Source organism: Mugil cephalus, chromosome 5, assembly GCF_022458985.1.
Source record: "Mugil cephalus isolate CIBA_MC_2020 chromosome 5, CIBA_Mcephalus_1.1, whole genome shotgun sequence".
In the NCBI taxonomy this organism is placed as follows: domain Eukaryota; kingdom Metazoa; phylum Chordata; class Actinopteri; order Mugiliformes; family Mugilidae; genus Mugil; species Mugil cephalus.
In genome coordinates this window covers 26700388-26725969 of record NC_061774.1, presented here as the reverse complement: position 1 = coordinate 26725969, position 25582 = coordinate 26700388, and the positions used below count along the sequence as shown (strand labels likewise).

General features: G+C 41.9%; 1 protein-coding gene across 2 annotated transcripts in view; it reads left to right on the top strand.

The window, feature by feature from the left end:
• The window catches only part of htr4 (5-hydroxytryptamine receptor 4), a 187257-nt gene that overhangs the window by 75544 nt on the left and 86131 nt on the right, over window positions 1–25582 (top strand). For both annotated transcript variants that reach the window (XM_047585264.1, XM_047585265.1), the window contains exon 3: window positions 25399–25512. In XM_047585264.1, coding sequence (XP_047441220.1) covers window positions 25399–25512 — 114 coding nt within the window. The remainder of the gene's footprint in view (window positions 1–25398; window positions 25513–25582) is intronic.

Genomic DNA, 25582 nt, shown 5'->3' with positions numbered 1-25582 from the left:
CTTTGTGTTTTCAGCTCGCTCCTCTTCTCTCGTAGTTCGCGACTGTTTCCTGCAGCGGCGTCACGTCGGATTCTGAATTTCACAAGGCTGTGAAGTGGACACAGAACCGTGAAAGCAGATGTAGTGTTTCCTCTCGACGCTCCATTCACAAACAGGACGCTGCTCTTTTATTAAACGGTGAGAGTGACAGTGAAGTCCGAACCGATTCTTTAACCTCTCAACCTTTTCTAGGAATTTCAACATGTTGACTTTTGCTTTCTCCATTTTCTCTGAGCTTTAGGTTAATTTAATAGTTTAAATGAAAAAAAAAAAACTCTTTTACTATTGTCTGTTGTAGATTTGCTCTGACTCTTAAGGCTGTTGAATTTAAAACAAAAGCAAAATTATAGACGTTAATGAAGAATTAATAAAATATTTGTTTTGTTGCTGTTGCTCCCAAATAGTGACAGTTGCAAGAAGACAGTGAGAAAATAATTAAATAAAATGTCAGATGCATAAAAAGAAGATATTGCACAAAGCCTTCAGAATCTGCAGAGGTGAAATTGTCACAAATAAATAGTTTTATGTCTTTAACAAACAGGTTTAATATGAGGTCAAAGTTGTGCACTTATTCATGCACTCGTGGACTTTTTACTGCTGATGTGCGCAGGAAACATCACCCTTCCGTAGTAACAGCTCTGTGGCTGAACCCTGGTGTGTGATGGGTTATGTCACACTTTCTTCTTAACCTTCTGGTAATTATCCATGTGGTCACTGTCAACAGTGTCACTTCACACACATTTTTTCAACCGTCCTCACACAGGAAAGAAATTGAAAATGACGAGTATCATTATAACATGCTCCACTCCTGACTTCATGTACACGGTCTCGCATATGACGGTAAAACCACAAGACACGTTTTTTATATTAGACTTTGCCTGTGAAAATATTGTCGTTGCCTAACTGTACGTGTTGGTGTTTCTTGATCTGTTGAATCTGTGAGGGGTGCCTCCTTCTCCGTCTTTTACCAAAATCTTCTTGTTGAAATTCTGTACATCTGTGTGTGTGCATGATGGCTGTTTAAGATGGTGTTTTCTGTACGTTTTTTCATTCATCTGAAGAAGGACGCTGGTCTTAAAGAGACAATGAAAGTCTAAATGGGAGCTTCTGCAGGTGTGAGGATTATTCCTACGGTTTTCATGGGTTATTTGACCCTCAGTGTGAACAGCGTCGTCGTGTTGCTACCAGCGGCTGCAGGTGTGTAGCTCTGAATCTTATCAGCGTTTCAGACCTTGGTTTGAGTCCGTGTGTGTGAGAAACAGGCCGAGCACTGAATGTGTGCTTTACTAAATGAATATGAATAGAAACGACAAGAAAAGTTTCTTTTCGTGGATTTGAGTTCCATTTCTCCGCCGTGCGCCTGAGAGCACTTTGAACGTGTCGGTTTTTCTAAAGCGTCGAATCTGAAAGGCAAATAACGGCTCTTTTGTTACGCACAGAGCGGGGGGGTTAGCGACCCAAAATTAAGGCTAATTTCCCAAATCTATTTAACATTCATCGAAGGGCGGCTCAGGAAGGATGTGTCCTTCAGCTGGAGGACCGTCGCTCGAGAATCCGCTGAAGTGTCCTTAAGCAAAAACGCTGGGGTCCTGCAGCCTCAAGGTCTCACTGCTAGTGATGTCGAGCATTTAAGAGCTCGGCGCTCATCGCCTTTTAGTTTGCAAGGTTGAGTCGCCAAAGTTATTTGTTCGGATTTAGAGTCGAGCGGATGCTTGAAGTTTGTGCATCAGGATTCTTCACGTTAGTTTTGTCAGGGTTCGTTTTTCATTATGCAGCTCAGAGCTCACATGCAAGTGAGTTACTGATTTTTTAAAATGTGCTCTGTTTATTATTTATTCATGTTTAGAGACGTTCCTTTAACCACACGCTGGTGCTGATGTGCAGGTGTTACAGGGATATTGTGCAGGCGACTGAACAGTAAAAAATGAATAAAATCCAAAGTGGTCACTGGGTTCCATATATGTACTTATGTATATATACATATATGTATGTACATATGTATATACATACATAGTCATGCATGCATTTGACTCTGAGTGCTTACATAAAAACATCCCACACGCTGCCTTGCATCGTGCACAGATGTAAAAGTCTTCCTAGATGTGGGCTCATTAATAATCAAACATGACGGCTCTAAATGAGAGCGGCTGCTCCTGCTTCCATTTCGCCAGCTCTTCACTCCACTCTGGGCTCCGCAGCCAGAAAAGTGGCATTTTCGTCTGGTGCATTCGCTGCAGGTTTGTCTGTTTCTGTGACTCGCTGTCAGCTCAACTGGGACAGAGCAGGACGGGGTGGGGGGCAGGGTGGTGGTGGTGGTATGGGTGGGGGTGTGAGGAAGGATCAGGCTGCACAGAGGAGCTGTCTGCTGTCATCATGCTGCTGCTGCTCAGACCACATCCAGATGCCCAGTGAAAGGTGCAGGTGGCTGCTGGATTATTTCCATGTCGCCGCCTTCGCTACTGTGAAGCTGCTCTGAACTCTCCCTGGTGTTTGTGTCTGATCTGAAGCTCTCACTTGTGAATATTAAAATTTCAGCTTGTATGGGAAGTAGGGGAACTGTTTGCTGATTGAAGCTGTGTCCAAATGTTAACTTTGTCACACCTGACCAGAGCCATAAAAAGTTTCTAAACATGTAGAAGCTGAAATCTATGTGGAAACGTTGGAAATGATTGTTCTCTGATCAGCTTTGTCCAAATTTAAAACTAGTTTGGTTATTTCTAGACGTCGACACCACAGCCGAACTAATGCATGAACTATTACGGTGCATTTACACTAGAAAAAGAAACTGAGAACTAAAGAAACTACTTGGATGAGTGGAGAAGAAACTTTTTTTTTTGGCACATACCATGATCTGGATGATTAAACATGCTGTTCCTGCTGTATTCAGGTCAAGAATATAGATGTAATTATTGCAAAGCATTATTTTCTACTCTGTGTTTTTATTTTCAAATTAAGAGAAGGGAATTGTAATTTAAGGGGGTTGTGTATTTTTGAACCAATGTTAAATATAGATTTGTTTCTATTCTAGGAGTCAAACTTCAAATTTTCACAGATGACTTTAAAAAAAGCCTTAAAATGTAAAATAATTAAGGATTATGGAAATATGCATTAGCATGAATGTAAATCAATCAGAAGCTATTTTTGTTTTGTATAGGATGGATTCCGTCTATTCCATTTTCGTTCAAAATAAACCCTTTGTGTGTGAAATGGATTATGTTTAGGGTTTATTTCTGTCTTTTACTGTTGGTTGGATTTGCACACAGATTGTTGTATCTTGTTTGTGTCATGTGTGACTGAAAATAAACCATCTCGTTATCATTAGTGACATCTTCAGAGACGAGTCAGTGTCGACTTTAAGAAATCTAAGCTCGTGGAACCCGTTCTTGCTACGCTGATCTAATTGTAGCTTGTGTTGCATTAATCAAAATGATGCTGCGCATATGTAGAATAAAAGATGTTATTTTTACAGTAGGTAGTCGTGTCCTGTGGCACTGCACTGTACTTTAACAGAACTTTGAAAGTGCACCTGTGCTGCATCAAACAAACCACTTTAACACTTTGCCCTCGTGTCCGTGTGTGTAAAGTAAAAACCACTTTGGCTGGTGTTTGACCGGCGCAAATTCCTCATGTTCGGCCCAAAGTTGCCTCTTCACGTGTTGTCTATTACCAAAGAAAACAGGTAACCAAGCAACAGAGAGGACACTCGCATCCAATCAGCAGCACGTGTGAAGCGAAATCTCTCAAGACACGTGGAAATAACATAAACACGAAACTCCAGATATGCAATCAGCTCGTCTGCTCTGGTGCAGCTGTGAGAATATTGTGATAAAACGACAAGCAACTAAAACTAAATCTGTTTACCAGAGACTCTCTACACATCTGTGTAGAGAGTCGAAGTCTAGCACAACACAAGCCTCTAGTGTGTGTGTGTGTGTGTGCGTTCATTCGGGATCTTTGCAGGGATTCAGCTGTTTACAGCCATAACAGCGTAAATCATTTTTGCAGAAAGAAACCGATTCATTCCGGTGTGTTATGTTACGAGTGCACGTTAATGTTCATTTGTCCCATTAACAGTGTAAATTTCACACTAGAGCAAAGACAGCAGGCGGGGCGGGGCGGCTGGGGTGAGTGTGATTAAAACAAATTAACCGGAACTATGAATCAGAGTTTCTACTTCATGGTGGACAAGAGATGAGGATGAAAGCGTAATGTTCACACGCAGTGTTTCCTGTTATTTCAAGATCAGTCTGCTTCTCGGTAATTGTCCATTATTCACAACTTTTGCCCAAGTAACAAAAGGTGTCTTGAACTTTTTCTCGACTTCAGATGAAAAATACTGGGGCGTGACCTCTCACTTCACAGTCTTTTTTTTGTTGTGGTTGTTTTTTTTTGCTTCTGTCCGAAATAACCCCTGAGAAGGTGTGAAGTGCACATTTCCTGACATGTTTACAGCCGTGTTTTGAAACTAGAAAATGTCTGTGTGGGAAAAGTAGTTTCAAATTGAGTGTTTAATCAAACAATCCCTAAAAATATCAACCTACTCTTAATGGACTCGTGTGTAGATGCACAATGACTGAATATATACAGACTGTAGAAAATAAATAATATTAAATCAAAGATAAACTTGTTAAATATCTCAGGTTCTACTGTTTACACACTTCTGGAGGAGGATGCTGATAGCAAAGCTTTAGAAAATGAATAATTATCTGTGCTGAATGCAATAATGCAATGCAAAAGAAACTGAAACTAGAATTCATTTCGAGAGAAACATTCAAAGAGGTGCATAAATCAATAGTTTTTATGGCCTTTGTGCTGTGGGAGGAGGACATACTTTTAATGTGTCGTTTGTTTTCATTCTCCAGCGTTTTGATTTAAAGATTTATGGAATTTGGTTTTGTGTGTGTGAAATAACATTTTTATATCGAGTTTAGTAAAAATGTTTTCATAGTACAAAGTTACAGTCAGTGTTGAATGAATAATTCATTTTACTCAGTTCCTTTATTTCTTCTTCTGGTTCTTAAGAGCAGTTTACATCAGTGTTCTTATTTACTCTGTTGCCCCAAATGTTGGAATAAAGTATGTTTTAACCTCTTTTCATAAAAGGATGATTAAACTTTGATAAATAAACGTGAACAGATATTTGTTGTACACAGGGGAGGCAGTGGGTGGCACAGTGGCGGGGGGGGGTCGTTAGTGCTTTTATCTCAGTAGCAAGACTATTGATTTTAATGCTACTTAATTGTGTAAAAATCAACTTCTGTTATCTATTTAAATGGGTATTTAGATTTTAGATGGAGGAATTATGTTCCATTTAAATGAATTCAATGAGACTGAATCAAAACTGTGAATTTATTGGGATTTGGTCCTGGTGGCGTTCCCCAAGGCTCAACACTGGCTCCGCTGCGTTTTATACTTTTACATTTATTGGTTGTTTCAGGTTGTGGGTTTGAATCCATCTGATGACTTGGGCCTTTCTGTGTGAAGTTTGCATGTTTTCTCTGTGTCTGTGGGTTTTCTCCAGGTTCTCTGGCTTCCTCCCGCTGTCCAAAGACATGCTCGTTAGGTTAATTGTCCATAGATGTGAGTGGTTGTCTGTCTCTCTAAGATAGACTGGAAACCTGTCCAAGGTGAACCCCTCCCTTCTTGACCAATGACAGCTGGGACAGGCTAGAGGTCAGAGGACAAGCAGTAACGGAAAATTAATGAATAGATGGGGGAGGCATAATGTGTTTCTTGTTCAGCTGTTAAGCTAAAAGCTGTTCCAATAAGTAGCCACATAAAAAATAGTGACTATGTCAGTCTACTGGCGTGTTTCTTATTCTTCTGCTTTTATTCCATTTATCCAAAGATGTCATGATTTACTCCGTGGTTTTAGTGACATTATGAATCAACAAGAAGTGGAGTGGATTGTTTGAGAGACCTTGTATGATGTAAACTCCAGGTAAAACTAAAAAGTACCTGAGAGTAACAACCCAATTAAGGCAAAGCCTACATTTAAAGTCATGTAGGACTTTCACAATACTAAGTGGAGTTTAAATAAGAAAGTCACAGTGTGATTCACTTGTCAGGTGAAATGCTTTTTTGTTTTTTTTGCATATTTCATTCAAAGAACTTAATCTGTGTCATTCAGGTGACTTCACAGGAGGTTTGCAACTTGAAAATACTAAAGGGGATACGACTGTTATGATTCACAGCAACAGTAATTTTCTAGACGCTCCATCAGATGTGTTGATTCAAATCTGTGGTCATGTTTTTTATCTGCTGTGTAACACATTACTAAACAGAAACAACACAAATAAATATCCCCCAAAAAAGAATTTATTTGTTAGTTAACACAGATTCAAGCTTATCGTGCTCCATGAAATTGCGCAGATGTGTTTTTTTTTTTTTCACGGAGCACACCCCCGACGGTTTCTCCATCGGAGGAACAAGAAATTCTCACTTTGGTTGTACAGCAAAGCAGCAGGAACTCATGGTCTCTGTAGGTGGTACAGCTTTCATTGATTACTGTAGCAAAGCTGAGGCGCTGCACGCTGCAGGTAAATGCTTCGGGCCTCTGAACCGTCCCGAGTGAGTGGTAGACAAACCAGAACTGATCAAGGAGGATCACATATGTTGGAGTCTAAATCTCAATGGTCATGTTATTGTGACATAACTGGAATTGAGGGGTGACTACAAGGACTAGGAGAAGAAAATGTTCAGTTTCTCTAAAGTTTGTGTGAAAGTGGAACTGGTTAGCCTAGCTTAGCATAAACATCAGATGGGAGATGGGAGAAAACAACTGTCTTCTTCCTTTTATGCTAAGCTAAGCTAAGCTAATTGGCTCCTAGCTCCAGTTCCCTTCTAAAAGCAAACATGTGAGAATCTTTCTATTTTCAATGTACGGAAGCCCTAAACGGCCAATTTTTATTTATTTTTTTCTGTTTTGCCATGATAATGAGTTAATGCATGGCCGCTTAGGGCTTCCGTAGAAAGGAGATAAGCAAGAACATCACTCTAAAACTGCTAAACCTTTTTAATGAAAGAGACATTTCCCTTTTTCATGTCTAACTGACAAGTGGCAGCTTCAGCTCTGCTTCAGTCACCTGTGCAGTGAGCTACATGCTAGCATTAGCATGTGAACAGTCCGACCTCCTCGCAGGTAAAATGCTATTATGCTTTTATTTTTAATAAGCATTTACTTTGGTTTGCATTCAGATAGATTTTGTTGAAAATGAATAATGCCGATGAACACTCCGTGTCCTTGGGGGAACTTTCTGCGTCTCCTTGAAAGGCATCACGCCTCTGATTTCTGCAGCGGCTCTTCGGTAACTATCAGAGGACTGGAGGTCGGCATGCTACTTTTAAATAAATGTGAAAAAACTGAGTCATTCTTACAGACTGTTGAAGTATAAAACCGATGATAACGTTTCTGCTCGAGGTCCAAAGGTCTTTAATAGCCAATTTGGGGCAGAAGAACTGCATGAGCAATATGGAAAAATGGGGCATTCGACCCCAATTCTTCTTGCCCAAAATGGAGTTTGAAGGCCTGTCTGGGTTCAGCAAATGAAATGCCACAGGATGATGGATTAATGTGGCTCAGTGGTACCTAGGTGAGACTTGGACGGAGTCTGCGGATGCCGTTCCTCCATCATCCGTCTGTTTGTTCAGTCTCCTCGCCGTCTGCCTCAGCCAGAATGTGTTTTCTGGATTTGTTCACTTTACTCTCAGTCTGCTTGACTTTCTATTTCCGTCCCTCCTCTATTAATCTTCTCAGAGACTATTCTTACTTATTTTCCGGAGCTCAGTGAATCCAGAGGGTGGGTGGGTGTTTGGGTGGGGGAGGAGGGGGGGATCCCTCTGGCTCTATATACGCTGAAAATTTCACTTTTATTCAGACCCTAAGAGCTTTAGCAGACATTCATCCCCAGGCAGGAGACTCCACTTCAACACACAGAAATCCCCCCAAAGCCCCGAAATATAAACTGATCTAAGAGAGCAGAGAGATCAACATGAAATGCCTTCGGTCACGGATGCTCGTGGATGCTGCATTGTTGTAGAGCTCAACTATTCTCTCTGAACTTTAGTTCTTAGGGGTCGTCCTCCACAACCTCATACAACGAAAGTTTGTCTTCTGCTGTGTTTTTGAGTTTTTTTGTGCTTAAGGTCTGTTTTCACGTGTTAATGTTCATGCATTAAACTGCCGATCAGCCTCAACATTATGATCATTGACAAGACAATTCAATGTTCTGCTGGGAAAGTTTTGGACCTGGCACTCATTCGTTCCACATCCCGTCCAAACATAGAACTGAAATGTAGAAATAAAAACAGGATTGTATCTGAAAAACACAATTATTTCAACTTTATGGGCAACAATGTAGTTTATCTAGAGAAGGATTTGCTGGATAATATCTAAGGAGTTTAAGTGAACTCTAACTTTGTGAGTCAACAGACATTTATTGTACACGTTGGAGGCAGTGGGTGCCACAGTGTTGTGATAGTTAGCACTGATATCTCCATCTCTTAGATGGGGGGATCATGATCCATTTAAATTAATTCAATAAGGTTGAATCAAAACTGTGAATTTATTAGGTTCTGGTCCTGATGGTGTTCCCCAAGGCTCTACACCAGACCTACTATGTTTTACTTTTATTGCTGCCTGAAGTGGGTGGCGCAGTAGTGTGGAGGTTAGCACTGATGCCTCGTAGCAAGAAGGTTCTGGGTTTTGATCTCACATTCATTCGTGTGGACGTTACTTAGACATGTAGCACCCACCTAGACCAGACCAGACCCCCCCCACCCCATAGCAATGACACTCCTTGATCCCCAGCAGGATGCAGCCTGACTCAGACACACAAACACTCTTTAGGAACAACTCAAAAAAACATTAAGGTGAACCACAGCACCTGGCCTCCAAATTTGGATGGCCACATCAACTAACGCAGTGCCTCGTATGTTGAAAGTTCTTTTTGAGAAGTACATTTTTACAGGAGAATTAAAGAAATAAACTGTTGAAAAGTTAATAAAAGAAAGAGCAGAAAATGCTTCTAATCAGAGCGGTTTGTGTCACTGTGAATAGCTGTTAACCGCGATGACACTGAGATTAAGACATTGTCAAAACCTGAATAAAATGAGTCGTCGACTGTTGATTAATTACAGGCTCTGGTGCTTTTTTACCAGAATACTTTAAGGCCAGTTGAGACACAAAGTGACAGAACAGATGGGGAAGATACTGTTTGTGTATCTGGCATCGAAAATTGAGTCACTTAAAGTTTTGACAGCCGTTGTGTAGTTGTGGATCAGCATTGGGCATCGAACAGGAGAGCGCAGATGTTTGGCTCCTGGACTGCATGTTTGCATTCTGTTATTATAACTCATGCAACGCTGCTACCATCTGTACACCGATCAGGCATAACATTATGACCACCTTACTGACGTTGTGAAGGTCTCCTTTGTGCCTCATCGGAGAACGGTGATCGGTGTGCAGCGCTGCATTTCCGAAGCTTTCGCTCTAGGAATGAAAATCCCGAGCTGTGGTAGAATGAGAAAGGGGGAGAAATCATGGACTTTTAAATTTTTAAATTTCTCAGTTATTATTTGAAATGAAGGAGCAAACTATTCTCCAAGAGGCTTAACCGAGAAAAAAAAGCCAATCTGCAGAAGCATCATCGATCAGAAGTAGTAAACATTAGATGAGAGAGTTGAGGTCAGGGATTATACACATTAACTAATGATGTTATACGTCGCTGGCTTTAACTTAACCCCAAGATGTGTGAATCTTTTATTTTTCCCCCCGTGGCGTTTACTGTGTGACTTTAATCCCCAGGCTGCTCTGTGGGCATCTCTCTGCCGGTACGTTGTGGACCAAACAAAACCGGAGTCATTTACACTTGGTCAAAACACGTTGCCTGGCAACCCTGACTGGTGTTTGACGGCAGCCGCCACCGACTTGAATCTTCCCAGGAGCCTTCGGGAGACGGAGGTGCTTTATTAGGACTCTGTCAGTATGTAAATAAGACTCTCCTGAACCGAGTTCTCCTGCACACGCATGCGGCTAAGAAATGAAAATTGGAACGGCTGTGTTGTACATAATAAGGCGGTTTCAGAAATAATAAGCCTATTCCTATCAATTGTGCGTCTCCATGTGTGTGAGTAATAAGTCTTCTGCTGACTAATATGCCATCACAGTGGCTATTAGTGCCATTCTCTCCCACTTATGTAGACACACTCGCAGTTTCTGTGGTTTTATGTTTGTGAGAAGCACTGAGCGAAAGATTAAAGAAGTAAACACAAAGTCCCACCAACAAAGAGCAGTCAGGAGAAAAAAATATGAATTTAGTGTGAACACTGTCCTGTAGTTTTATGTATCTTCTGTCTCCTCATCTAAACCCAGAAACATGGCAGCATGTTATGTTCATGCATCATTTCCTTTCCTGACTAAACCATACGTAACACAAACATTGCTGATTTTAAATCGACACTTTTGATGAACTGAATCTGAAACATTTATTTTCCATTGATAAAACCCCAGTGATGAGGAGGCTGAGGATGAGTGGGAGGAGCATTGTGGAGAGTCACCACGGCAACAGCATCCTCTTTGGTTCCTCCCTCTGTACTTATTCATTTTAATTAGGCCCGTCAGTAAACGAGAATATTTAATGATTTCCGCAAATGTATAGCAGACTTTTTGTTGCTCGTATCAGTATCTTTTCTGCTTAGGAAGCTCTCTGCTCTCAGCTGTTTGATCCGGAGGTTGCACAGCCTACGGAGCAAAAAAAGCCAGATTCAAAAACAGCTTCTTCCCGCATGCCGTAAGACTCCTGAGCTCATTATAATATTTCCATCCTCCTCATCCACACAGGGCTGCTCCACTTTTACCTCTGTGATGTTGCAGCGCAGTGTTTTTCCCTGTGAATAGTACTGCAATATATTTATCCTCATCCTATATTATCTTTGTTATACAAAGTTCTTTTATACTGCATGTATATACTATTTAGGTTTAGTATTCCTGCTGTATACTCTGAGTCATTGCACTGAAATTTCATTAGGATGGAAATCTAAGTGACAAGTGGCTTCAAAGATAAACTTCTTGTTCAAAAAGTTCTTTATTCATTTTGTTAGTTGGTTGTGATTTGCTTTGTGCTTCCTCTTTGATTTTCTTTCTTTTTCACTACGACCACACTTCAGCCTCTGCTTGCTTTCCACAGTGTTACTGCTGATTTAAGGCCATAATAACCGAGCACGCCTGCATTAATCACACATAAAGAAATCAGTGATGATATAAGGAAAAGTCAAGCAGACTTGTGAAATTTCCCCATTCCACGTTTGGTGCTAAATCAGAATCAGAAAAGACTCTAATGCCAAGTATATTTGTACATACAATGAACTTGCCTTGGTGTTTGTTGCATATCTACCGCTGGATGAGATGCAGTGAAGTTTGATATGGTATTTAATAACTTTGCTGGTCATCTGATTGTACTTTGGCCCCTAATGACACTTGCTTAGTGATTATTAGCCAATGCTAGCATGCTAAACATGAGAATATCAATAACATCACAGCATGTTAACATTCTGACATTAAGCTCAATCATACAGCGGTTACCACGGTTACATACCACAGTTGTTGATGCTAATTTGACTGAACTTGGTCACACCGATCAGGCATAACATTATGACCACCTTCCTGGTCTGGTATAGGTGGGTGCTACATGTCTAAGTAACGTTTCCCGGCAAAACGTTGAATGATATTCATGTCTCTTGTCAATGGTCATAATGTTGTGGCTGACTGGTGTACCAATAAAAAAACAAAACAAGTAAATGATCATTGGAGAGGAAATGGATGCATTATCAAGAAAACTGATATAAAGTAATTGGATAAAGCTGAGCTCATACTGAGTGGCCCGATTCTTTTTTTTTTTTCTTCTCGACACTGAAATGAGTGTGTGTGGGAAGCTGCACCGTCTCTTTGGGGAAACTGTAATGAAGACAATCAGCGCCAAATGACTCGCAGCGCTTCTTATTCCACATTAACACCGACGGCTGCCTCACGCCGCACGCTGATCCGTCACTAATTCGAGTCTGAATCACACGAGGAATTAGTCAGCGGCTCTGGGAGGAGAGCAGGACCTGCTGCCGAGTCACTTCAGGCTGAATTCAGAGGACTGACTCACTCGTGTTTGTCTTAGACCTGAAAGGCCAGATGGAGTGGGAAACCTTCACGGTTCTTACCTATGTAAAGGTGCATTAAAGAGCCTTCCAGTTACAAATATTTATAGAAGTCAATCTCTCTATGATGCACAGGGTTGGAACTACCTATAAATGACACAGGCAGTAAAATAAAACGGTTCCACAGCTGAGGGAGGATGCAGGTTAATTAGAGCACAATTAATTAGGCTAGATTAGATCCAGCAGGAGTGTGTGATAGAAATTTAATGCATTCAGTGTGTTAGATACTGGAGCGCTGGTTTGCCCAACACAAGAGCCGAGCATTTCATTCCACGACGGTTTCAGTGTGTTTATGATAATTTCCTCCATGACTTCTTCAGCTGGATCAGGTGCAGTACTAGGACTCATAAACTCACTAACCAGCTGTAACTTTGAACTGGTCAGAGCTCAGGTGCTGGTTAGAAAGTCTTTACTTCCAGATGTAGGTGATGGCAAAGTCAAAGAGACTAGAACGACACTGACGTGAAGCACAATGGCTAACTTGCATGGGTGAAGTGAGGACATCTGAAATGACGGAACAGTTAGTGAACAGGAAATGCTCAAAACAAAGAAACAGTTAAAGGATGATCAGGCGCCACGTGTTTTATCAGGGCTTTTCCTGATTGAATTTAAAGATTCATTCTGGAGAGGCTTTTACGGGATTTATGGGCTTTGTGAGTGAAGTGATAGCAATTTTCTGTCAATAACCGTTATGCTTCTGAAGATTAGTTTTAAGATTGTAGACATTTCCTCGTGTTAGATTACTAATGGAAATGTTGGCCATTATTCTCTATATTTTTCACTTATTTCAGTTATTGTCATAATTGTGGTTATTGCTGCGTTAAAGTGGGGTTGTGTTTATCATGTTTCCAAGAACAGTCCATATTGAGTTGCCTTCATTAGCTTAGCTTAATTAGCGTTTAAGCCTCGGCGGATCTTACACACCAACAGTTGCCTAGTGGTACTGATGATGTTACTGCTTAAACTTCCTCCAACCTCCAAATCACATGAACTTGTAGTTTAATCAGACTCCAGTAGCAGCTTTCAGGTTCATATAAATATCAGGAGAACTGATTTCTGGCCACATGTCAGTGTTTGTGGACCATTTATTATATGGTGTCATTGTCCAGTTGTCTTTAATTTGATCTAATAATCCACTTTACTGTATTTACTGATACATTTCACCATGTTTTTGCCCCTCAGTGGGTGTGGCCCCAGGTGGAAGTTTGTCCCAATACGTAGCCACTTAGTTATGGTGTAGATAGATGGATGTACTTGAATTATCTCTAACGGTTGGGCGTGTTCGGGTTATTCTAAACAAATTCACTGAAATTGGCAGGTGTACTTTATAGTTCAGAGAATGAAGTACAGAATCTGGAGGGTAGGACGGTGCTGTACAGTTAGATACTTGGTCAAATGTGTACTTTCAATTGAAAAAGCACTTGGGTTCTTTTGGACTTGTGAAATGTCATCAGTCGCTGCCCAAGTACAGGCAATTATACATGTTGATCTTTTATTTATACAGGGGTTTTCTACCTGTGAGTAGTCAAAGTGTTCCTCAGTCACATTAACAACTACAAGGGAACTGCCAACCCTCTGGTACGTGGACAAAACACTTTACCTACTAAACCACAGCCACTTCCCAACAGAATGGCTCTGACTGGTTGTAAGACTTTCTCATTGCATGCAGAGGTTTGTTTTCTCTGCATCAACTGAAACACGCCCCATAATGAAATCCGAATGCCGTGTTACCAGACTCGTATGCTACGTCACGCCAAGACTCTCCAACAACAGAAGCCACATGGGTCGGTCAAGGTTAATACTCAGCCTGTGTTGTTGCTCAGCCGTGTCTGCATGTGGCAGAAACACCAGAGAGGACTGGGCCACGGGGGCTGTAACACACCAACAAAAATGTTTCAAATTTAACTTGAGCTTTCATTGAAGAGGACACAGTAATGATTAGAAGATTTTGTTGACTCTTTATCATGTGCAGCTCGTTTTATTTTCATTGCGAACCCTCTCTGGTGCATATTTAACTTCAGGGTGGTTGGTCGACGCTTTTGTTGTCCTTCCCTGCCTCCAGAACTGGTCACACATCATTAACCGCTCCATTAAGTAAGACAGGGTCATGATATTATATCCATCTCAGGAGCCCAGATGAGTTTAATGTGTCTGAAATGGGCTCAGATATCTGTGGCGAATTAGGATACTGCACACAAAACAAGACATCTCAGGATTCGCCTTCCTGCTACTGAAAACTACAAGTATTTCTAAAAGAATAAATAAAAAAATACACAAATCCAGAAGTTTTTCTTTTTTCTTTGTCAGCTTAAACTGGGAGTGAAGGAACCAGCCTCGCTCTTGATAATGATAACAGACAAATTCGAATGTCACGGGCAGCTTTCAGACATGGTTTCTAGGAGCAGTTAACTCAATATTTTAAAGATGTCTGAAGATGCAACAATGTGAAATGCAGCCGTGAATTTATCAGTTAAAGCTGCACCAATCCTCAGCTATACAGCGATTTATCAGCTCATCGTTTGTTGTTTTAGTTCCCCTCTGTTTGCAAATCTGCTAAAACAAGGAAACTGCGTTCAGTGTTTTCCAGCTTTGTTTTTTTGCTTTGTGTCATGGAAAACAGTAAGAAGTGTAAAGCAGCATTAAATTGTGTAGATTTGAATACGTCATTAATTGCTTGAGGTGGAGCAAATAAGTAACAGTGACTCATTTCACTGCGGAATCAACACAGATTGTATCTTTTCCCACTAGAGACAAAAAGCCAGATGTTACTGGATATTAATGCTTGTTGTGTTCGCTGTGAATGGGGCTATAATGTCATTACAGCAGCATTCTTAAAGCTAAATGGGAACGAGCTGCTAAAATTCATTCATTCAGTTTATTTAACCGCTTGTCCTCTGGAGGGTCGCGGGGGGGCTGTCCCAGCTGTCAGGCTAGCTGCTCCGGTCTATCACAGGGCTAACACAGAGAACTGAGAACATGCAAATTCCACACAGAATGGCCACAGTCGACTCGTAGATTAGAACTCAGAACCTTCTTGCTTTGGAGCATCTGTGCTGATGCAACAATATGTCACCCACTTCAGATAAATGTAGCAAAAAATGCAATAAAAGTAGTAAAACATAGTGGACCCAGTATTGAGCCTTGGGGGACGCCACAAGGATCAAGTCCTAATAAATTTAACTGGATCACGATCCCTTCATCTAAAATCTAAATGACCAAATAAATCAATAACAGAAACATTAAGTAAATTAGCATTAATATCAATAGTCTTGCTGCCTCACTGTGCCGCTCTTCTAACATACCATTGTACATTAAGCAGCTAATTAAGGGTGAGATAGTTGGTCTGAAACTCCTCTGTTGGGGCCTGATTATATTATATGGCAAAGATCTCTGGAACCAAACAACTCAAATCGATTGTGAGGTCAAGGACATAAGAGTAATCTGGGTTGGATGGTTGGGTTGTGTTAGTTCGCAGCAAATAAGCAGCTGTCGGAGAAGCAGCTGTTTAGAGTTTGTTAGCAACAATTACCAGCCATCCAATTGCGTGCAGAAGCATATTTATATTACACGCCCCATAATTAAAGCCAAATGGAGTGTAACCAGACTCATGATATGAATTGACGCTTGCTGGAACAGGCTAGAGAGTTATTACAGGACATAGTGGACTGGGTTTTTATTGGTAAGGTGACCACAACTTCAGATGAAGGACAACTTCACAAGCTCAGTTAGAGCACATGTTCAGGATATGAGCTGTATCTCGTCTCTCTTAATTAGTTAGGGTTAAATTTAATTTGTTTTATTCCTGTGCACGATTTTAGAAGCATGTTTTCTGGCAGTAAATTTCCACGACGTGGGAAGATAAGTACGGATGATGTTCCCGTTTTTAAATCCCACCCACAAAGCCTAGATTGGTCAGAGTTGTCAGAGAACACAACACCAGGCACGTCTGAGCTACAGCATGTGGGCAGCTAATCAGAGGTCGATGAAAACGCAGCAACAGGCAACGGCAACAGGAGTTATTGTTGCTAGGGTTACCAGCAGCTGCTTTAGGTAAAGGGTGATTTGAGCAAGTCTTTAGTTGGTGAGTTTTAAAGTGTTTTTTTTATAGTTCATAGGAGAGAAAGAGTTTAGAGGATGAGCACAAGAAGCAATGTCACGTTTTGACCTTTGACTTGACGAAATTCATGACATTTACTGACGTTAAGCGTGATTCACCACCTTCAGCTCGTTTTAATAACTCATCTGAGTCGACTGGAAACATGAAGCCCTAAGTCAAGGACAGCTCTCCAAAGAAGAGCATCCATCCTGACGCTGACACTTCAGCAAACAGAGCTTTTGTCAGTCATCTGCCAGTAGATTAAAAAACTCGGCCGCATCCCCGGAGATCCGACAGCTCGTAACTCTCTGACGATTGTTCCTGCGTCTAACAAGGATAAAACGATTCGCCCAGAGATTCGACTGCTTTAAAATTCATGTTTGATTCCTAAAGCATCACGTCTTTTTACGAGACTTTGCGGGTCCAACTTTGTCTGCTGTCTGTTGCCGTCTATGAAACAGATTGTGTTCCATGTCGGAATATTGATTTACGGCTTCCTGTCGTGAGAAATGTGTCCAGAATTTAAATTCTGAAATAGGATGCATCGACTCCTTTGCCCTTTTCTGTTGCAGCCCCGGTCACCGATTTTGATGGAATAAGGTGATTGTTTTTCAAATGGAAGCGCTGCTGGAGACAGAGTGGTGGAAAAGTTGGTGGAAGGACAAGGCGGGTTGTGTGTGATGGACAGAGAGGCTGTGTTATTAATGAGGAATAGGTTTTGATTGACACCCAAATGAATTAATGTGTATGCATGTTCATGTGAGGCTTGGGCCTGTGTGACTGACTGATTGCTGCCGTGCACTGTTGATGACTGTGATTTCCTCTGTTCTGATGCAGGCGGTGCTCTCTTGTTAAGATCTCGTGTTGAATCTATTTTGTGTTCATTTCATTTGCGTTTCGTGACGAGCCTCCCTCCATAAAACAGCCCCCGTCGCTGCTGGCTCAGTGCGGCTTGATCTCACGCCGCACTGTTTTAATCTGTTTCATTACTACGTTCCAGAGGCTCTGAGCTGCACACGAGCTTGACATTTACAATCATGACGGCGGGGGCGCACGGAGCAAGAGCAGATAAGCTTCATTTAGCTGTAAACAATCAAACGAACTTGTGTCAACCGTCATTGCCACCAAACATACCCCCGATCATGTGTTCTGGTAAATGTCAGATCAAAGCAGGTCCTCACCTTTTGCTCACTGTGCTCAATGTGTTTTTATTCTGTGAATGATAATGGAGTTAGAGCTCCAGAAGCCGTTTGGATTGTTGCAATCAGAAAAATACCAATGCACCAATGAGTCCAAATCACATGACCAACGTAAGACGACGTAGCAGCAAAACGCAGCGTCACTGAATCTCTGTACAAAGTGCTAACTTCAACTTATGTGCCAGTTTTTACCAAACTGTGTTGATAGGCAAAGTAAAACTAGACTTATTATTAATAATTTATGCCACATTTTTTCTTGATGGGAGACATAAAACTTAAAATACGACAGCCCCTTTCCTATTTGTGGAAAAATGCATCCCATTATTTTTGTTAGTCTCTAGCCACAGTCATCACGTCATGCAACACGTCTGTTACTTAAGGCCAGTGTTACCAGATGGGAAATGACAAATTATCGTACCAGAAGCTTAAAATTATCGTGAAATTGGGGAGAATTATCGTACATACCTGATCTGATGTTGCTCAAGACCATCTGCTACAGTAAAACATTACCACAGACCATATAGTATAGCCTCTAATGCTGTTTCACCTTTAAATAAACTAACACTGTTTGTGTTTGCTAATAGCCATGTGTTGAAGGGGTCAAATTATGGAACATTTTTTGGAATTATTGTTCGTATAGAGGCTGATATATCATACAAATACAATAATTATCGTATCATAGGCAGCGTATGTGGGCGCGAGTCATTTATACTTGTGTGTCTCGTCACTCTGTCTCGCTCTGTAACAACTCCACCCAAACACTAGTCGGCGCTGTGTCTCATTTGCCCATCGGGTTATTTTGTGTTTCTACTTCCTGCTTCACTTTCAATAATAGTGACTAAAAATTTTACGCTGTGGTGCATAGTTAGATTTCTAGGGAGGTGCACGCCAGGCTACGGTGTTGATGCGGGATATTGTCGGGTTCAAGCAGTCAGTTGAGTTCATCTACCAATGGAATGAGAGTAATGCACCTTTCCCTTCAAACTAACATCACCAGCCAATCAGATGTAGGGTGGAGGTGGGTCTTGGTTCAGATCCAGCTGCAGGTGATGCTGCATTCAAGACAACTTGGGAAAAATGAGCTCCGAGTTGTGAAACTCAGAAATTACTGCTTTCAAAATAAAAAAATAGCCGCTGCACATGCTTTAATGTTCGGCCATGGTGATAATATACCAAACTTATTTAGATAAATTCTTAGATACAAGTAAGGGGGACTCCAAAGGAAAAAGGTTGAGATCCACTGTCTTAGGGTGTAATAATGCAGGGAAGCAGCAGGTATGAAACGCAGGCTGGTCTGGATGTGTCGCCTAAGCTTCTTTTCCACAGGTGAGGTAAAGATAACAGAATTTAACTCCAGTTTGACCCGGCGGCTCAGAAACCGAAACCTGTCGTTCAGAAGCAGAGCTCAGCTGCAGCCGCCCCGAGCTCAGCCCCCTGCCACCGCAAAGAAAATAATCTGCAGGGACTGGCAGCGAGCCCCCGCTCACGCTCACTCACAGGGACAAAACCACAGAGCAGCAGCCTCACCGCCACTAAAAGCACCGCGTCCAATCCTCACTGACCACCAGCTCAAATTATCAAACGCAAAGGGCAGAGATGAGGTTTCATTTATTGAACCTGGAGCATTTTTAGCTTCGAGGTTTATTTTGAAAGAACACATACAGGTGTCAAGTTGTCACGGGGGCTGAAAGAGCGTTTATTTTTCCCCGTCCGTGCACAGAGAAAATCACTACACGTCCAAAGTCCAGACGTTTCAGATGGACTCATATTTAAAAAAAAACCTGCTGGTTATTTCAGCCAGTCAACTGTTGAGTTTTTCAACTCACGTGAGCTTTTATTAGTTCTGTTTACAATCCGGGGAGCGGGAGAACAAGCTGTTCATGCCAACGCCGCTAACTCTGACACGCTGATTTATCTCCTTTGTCAAATGTTTCCAGCCGACTGGCAATTTAGATTTAGCTTCCACTCTTAATTATTTCCCTCCCTTTTCACTCTCTCGTGGTCCCACCCAGCGGGAGACACCGTCGTGACCCGGTCCACGTTGATGCCACATTGTCCTCGTGTCAGCGATAAGCAGCGTCGGACACCGGTTTGGATAATAGCTCGTCTGTGCCTGCTGGGAGAGAATCCCAGCGTCCAGACAGCTATTGTTTGCAATTAGTGGATCCTACTGCTGCATTCAGGACCAGCCAGAATGTTGTTGTTTTTTTTTTTAATCTTTTCTAATAAGAAACAAATGTAAAGTTGAAGGCCTTCCCTGCTGTTTACCCACACACAGCGCCTGATGGAAGCATCCGATGTGGACGTGCAGGGGTGACGTGGAGTTCGCAACCGATATATTATCTAAGAAAAGAAGAAGAAGGAGCAGTGATGACACTTTAATGCAGTTTTTCATGCCTTCTATTTCTATCACCGGCAGTCTCATTCATTTATTGAATACTCCTTTAAGGTCGGTGGCAGCTTCCAAAGAGCCGCAGACAAAACACATGCAAAAGAAAAGTGCTTTGAGGAAATGTCTCGCTCCTGGAAAGGAAACAGGATCCATTCACTGAGCTTAATGTTCTGTTCTGTGCATTTGTAGAAAGAAGAAAAAATAAACCATCAGCGCTAACAGCAGCAGCGTAAATATGTTTATGTTTTATTCAGGTTCTAGAGACAACTGACAGAAAAATATCTTTATTTCCACGTCTCAATACAGGTACGTTTAGTTCACACATATTAAATAGTTCTGACAACTGTTATTTCAACTTGTCAGTATAAGATCATATCAGTGAGATGGACGACTCAGAACAAACCTGCTGCTTCTTTCTCTAAATTGGGACAAAACAGTAGCGATGATCGATACTGAAATATCGATACTTCAGTCATTTAAGGATTTGCCACTGAAGTTGTGCTGCAGACGCATCCGGTGCAAATCCTGAGCAAGGTAAACCTGCAACAAGTCAAGTTAGGTAACACCTGGAATCTTTTTTTAAAAGCTTAGAAACATCTTTGGTGCCTGTCAGACCCAATACCACTGTTTTTAATGATAATCATGACGGTTTATTGTGAATTTTATTTTATATTTAATGTATTTCTTAGTTGTATTTATCCTGTTCAACTTCACAAAATGCCTTAAAAAAATAAAAAGGCTGTTTTTGCACAAAGTTTGTATGATTTTCATTCTTTAAGTATCAGATAAAACCTTAAAGCTGCTGGTAAACGGACCAATCACAGCTCCTGTGTCTGCGATGCCTTTATAGGATAAGATCAGACAAGAGAAACTAGATAAAAGTAAATATGTTACAAGGAAAATATATCACTGTGTTAATGTGAATGAAATAAAGCAAATCCAGTTGCATCATCGGAGTAAACCTGTGTATGATTATTAAAACAGAGCAGGAAAATGATGCTGACTAGTCCACTGATCTCACTCCATTTAATTCCTTGTAGTTGTCAGTAAAGCTCAGACTCCGTCCCACAAACGTGTCCTCAGATGAACAAGAACTGTCAAGTATTAAATCATGTATCAGCTCTGGACGTCGAGTCCTCTGCAGGATCTGCATCATTTAACGACGCTCTCGTCATCCTTTCTTTTATGTTACTGCCGATTTCTATTAACGTCCTGTTTCACGTCAGAGCTCCAGCAAAGCAGGTTCCTGATGAAACAGCGAAGCACAGAGGAAGCAAATAAGTAACGTGTCACATAAATAGGAAAACAGCAGGTTGAGTAAATTTGTGAATATAAGAGAGAGAGAAAGAAAAAGTTGTGTTTTTAATGCAGACTCAGAAAAGCCCGGCGGCAATTTTTCTTTTTTTTTATTTGAGATTGTGATTACATCAGCTACAACAGAGTGTTGAGGTGCAAACCGACAGGGACAAGGTGCAACTAACAACACTCTGCTCCTCTGACAACTCCCGTGCAATCGGTTCACCTCAGCTGACTCAACAGCTCAGGCTGAATCGTTCGCGTATTCTGTCCGACGCCTGATTTGTCCCTCAGAGTTTTTCTTTCCGGGACATCGATGTGACTCTTCGCTGCAACACAACCCTCCGCTCTTTACATCCAGTCACAGGCGCTGAAGGTTCGTTATTAAATGCAGCCACAGCGCAGGTGACTTCCTTCCACCAAAGAGAACGTTCCTTTCAGATTCACTTTTTAAATCACCAGAGTCGAAGCGTCTCAGAACCTCCAGCTGTGTGGAAACACGGGCGTAAAAGAAACCAGCTGCCCAGTGACAGAACGGCTGCTTTAAGCTCCTCTTCTGGCCGACGCATTTCCCCCCGGTCGCCCCTCGTCTGCCTGCGAGCGCCTAATTACGGCAGCTGCACGCTGATTGCCCACCAGAAGTCGGGCTTAGCTGCAGGTCAGAGTTCACGCGTATCCGATGTCAATGGAATTACAAACGTTTCAGTCTCAGATGTTTTTCTCGAAAGTTCCTCAGCAGATGAATGAGACCATCCGGGAAGAGAACCTGGAAAACCGATCTGGACCACATGGCCTGGTGCAAAATGAGAAAACAATGTGAGTCGCTGCAAAACCGGGTGACCTGGACGTGTGTCCTGCACAATCACCCACCGGCCACAACATTATGACCACTGAGAGGAGGAGTAAATAACATTTAAATCACCTTGTGGGAAACGTTTGGACCTGGATTCACTGGTGTGAATGTTACTTAGACATGTTTAGATCTTATACAGGACTTTACACCGGATACTTCATTGTTTTTTTATGAATTAAGAAGCAGATCCTGTGTAAATGAACTGAAACTAATGAGAGAAACCACCGAGCGTCTGATTCCCTCATTGTCGAAGCCAGAATGAGAAATAAGCCGAGGCTCATCTCTCATGAAAGAAGACATTTGTATGCTGCCTGTCTTCCCCGCTGCTCCGTTAAAAGGTACTCGCTGGTACAATAACATGCATATCAATGTCTCGCTTAGGGAAAAGGGTCAGGCAGATCCGAGATGAAAGAAGATTAGTGTGGTGTTACTGGACCTTTTCTTTGCTGTATTTGTTTTATTTTATTTTTATTTTTTGTAAATCTTAGAGTGTTCCCATTTTATCCGATTCGTGCGTCGGCTTCGATGATCAAAGAACAAGACTCATTTGCAAATGATCGCTTTGCTTTTGAACCTCGGACGCTGAGAGTAAAATAATTTGGCAGAGACAGGGATGAGGCACGGCTCCTGAATGCAGCATGGAGACGTACACCGATCAGCCATAACATTACGACCTAATATCGGGTAGCTTGGTGGTTAGTACTGATGCCTCCCAGCGAGAGGATCAGGCCTTTCTGGGCCTTTCTGGGTCTTTCTGGACAGACTTTACATGCGTGGGTTTACTCCGGGTTCTCCGGTTTCCTCCCACCTCCAAAGACATGCTCGTTAGGCTGATTGGTGACTCTAAATTGACCCTAGGTGTGAGTGTGAGTGCGAATGGTTATTTGTCTCTGTGTTAGTCCTGTGATAGACTGGTGACGTGTCCAGGATGGACCCCGTCCTCAGGCTTCATCAACCCCCGCAACCCTAAATAAGCGGCAGTAGAATATGAGATGAGATGTCCTAACACTGTGTTGGTCTCCCTTGATTTTTTGAGTTCCTAAAGGGTTTTTGTGGCTGCTGCCATCAAGGAGTGTCGTTGCTATGGGGATGGGGGGCCTGGTCCGGTCTTGGTTGGGTGCTACATATCTAAGTAACGTCCACATGAATAAATACCAGGTCCAAAAGTTTCCCAGCAGAACATTGAATTGTCAAAAGATGGTTTAAATGTTAGTCACTTCTTCTGTCTGTGGTTTTAATGTTATGGCTGATCGGTGTATATGAGCATATCATGGATAATGTGGACAGACAGAAGACAGAAAAAGAATCTTCTTTTGCAGGTCAAAGTCACAGAAAGTAAGAGTATTTCTCCTGTAATTAGTTTCCTGTGCTGTGTTAAGTCTGTGTTGATGGCTGTGCCCCCCCCACCCCCCGTTTCACTGTCAAGCCTTCAAGTGCGAGAAAACGCAAACCTCAGGAGGATTACTATAATGCATTACCAATGTCAAACAAGTCTGAGATTAAACAAGTCATTTCCAGAGAGCTCCTAAACCGCACAACTCACTGCGAAAGGCTTTTGATTCATAACCCACTCCGGCGACTTCGCTGCTACCTTGAGACGTTTGGTTGAAGCCAAGCCAAGGTTATATGTATGGGTGAGAAAAAAAAAATGCAACGCCTGCAGTTTCATGCTGTAAAATATATCATATTCCCCGCGGTGGATCATGAATAAGCGCCTTACATCTGGGCTTCTTAAACTTTACCAGCCTGCGTTAGGAGAAAAAATGACCCCTCTGCATTTTCCTTCACACCGGTCCAGAGTCTCTGTCTCCCTGACAGACGTGTTTCATCGAGGGGCTCCTGGAAAACGATCCGTCCACTGTACATCACTGTTTTTGACAGCCTTGTCAGAGTTCTGGAAACTTTTGAATATTCATTGTCAGCGGTGACATGTCTGCCCTTCGTTAGCGGCGGTGATGAAAACACTGGATTTAAGAGCTGTCGGTTTAAGGGCACCTTTCCATACGTCACATCTGATGCCATGTGGCCTCCACTTAATTAACTAGCTGTCAAACATGGATCACCTTGGATAACACAGACTCATCCTCCTGTTATTCTTGTATTTCTGAAAGCTGTGCAACGTTTTTATCACAATTACTGCAGCCACTTCTTTTCTCAAGTTATTGTCCAGTGAACACAAACTGGTACAAAACACAAGCAACAGTACGAAGGAAAACCAGGAGCTTTGGTCTGTTTACAGATATGTAAATATATATATATATATATATTCCCCCAGTAAGAGACACACGCCCTGAACCTGAAGGCGATGGAGCACCTTGGTTTCAATCAATAAATCGATCCTGGAGAACGTTTAATTTTTTCTCAAAGTTGTCAAGTGCCAAATTATTATCCAGCAGACGTTTGGTCGACAGGTACAGAAACAAGGGGAACGTTTTCTTTGTTGAGCTACGTGTCTGAAAGTATCTGAAGAGACGGGATCTGGGTTTATCATGGTTGGTTGTAAACGGGGGAAACTCCCAAACTGTGCAGAACCTTTTTCTGCAGAACCTTTAGGTCTGGGGTTCTGTTGGTTGCAGTTCACACTAACAAAGCAAAGTTCTTTTATTTATTACTTAGCAACCACAAAGGTGAAGTCGAGATCAAGATCACATTATTGATCCCTGCAGGGAAATAATTTTGTCCAAGAGTTACGAGATGAGAAAAACAAATATGAACCCGACATAAGAATAAAATAAAATAAGAATGGAGATTAGAAACTAATCCACTGATGAACACGGAGTAAAACTCGACAAGAAACACCAAGGAAACATTCCTAACTTAAATCCACGACCTTTAGAGTACGTGTTGTGTAGGCGGAGGCGACACGAGCTAGAACATGTTCTTCACATTGAACAAGCTGCTGCACTTTTCCTTCTCTGACGCTGGCGTTGCTAATTTTAAGTCATGATAATGCCTGGCTGGGTGTTGGGATATCGACTACCTTGGAGATGGAGGAGATATAAATGGTTGTCTCAGCACCTGTTAAGGACGACATATGAAAGACTTTCTGCCGCCTACTGTAGATTAACCACTGTACATCTGAAAGTTTCTGATCTAAAGTTATTTCAGAGTTGACACGATGCGATGAGCAACACTTTTCCCCGGATAAAGGCTCAGTTAACCTGCGTCAAGCAATTAGTGAGATTGCATCACTTGTCTTTTATTCCTGTGCGGCTCCTCCTCATGATACAGTGATGAATGAAAGTCTCCTCCGTGCAGCAGCGTACAGTGGATTAACTCTCTCTGTTGTCGTTCTTCTGTCTGGTTGGCGTCTCTGCAGCGACAGCATGCCGAAGCGGATGGCTCTGATCTGCTTCCTGTCTCTGGTCATGCTGATGAGCATCCTGGGAAACCTGCTGGTGATGGTGGCCGTCTGCAAGGACAGACAACTCCGGTGAGGACGAGCTTTGTTTCTTTGAACTTTATCGACCTTTAAGTTAATGCTGAATGCTGAGAGCTAACGT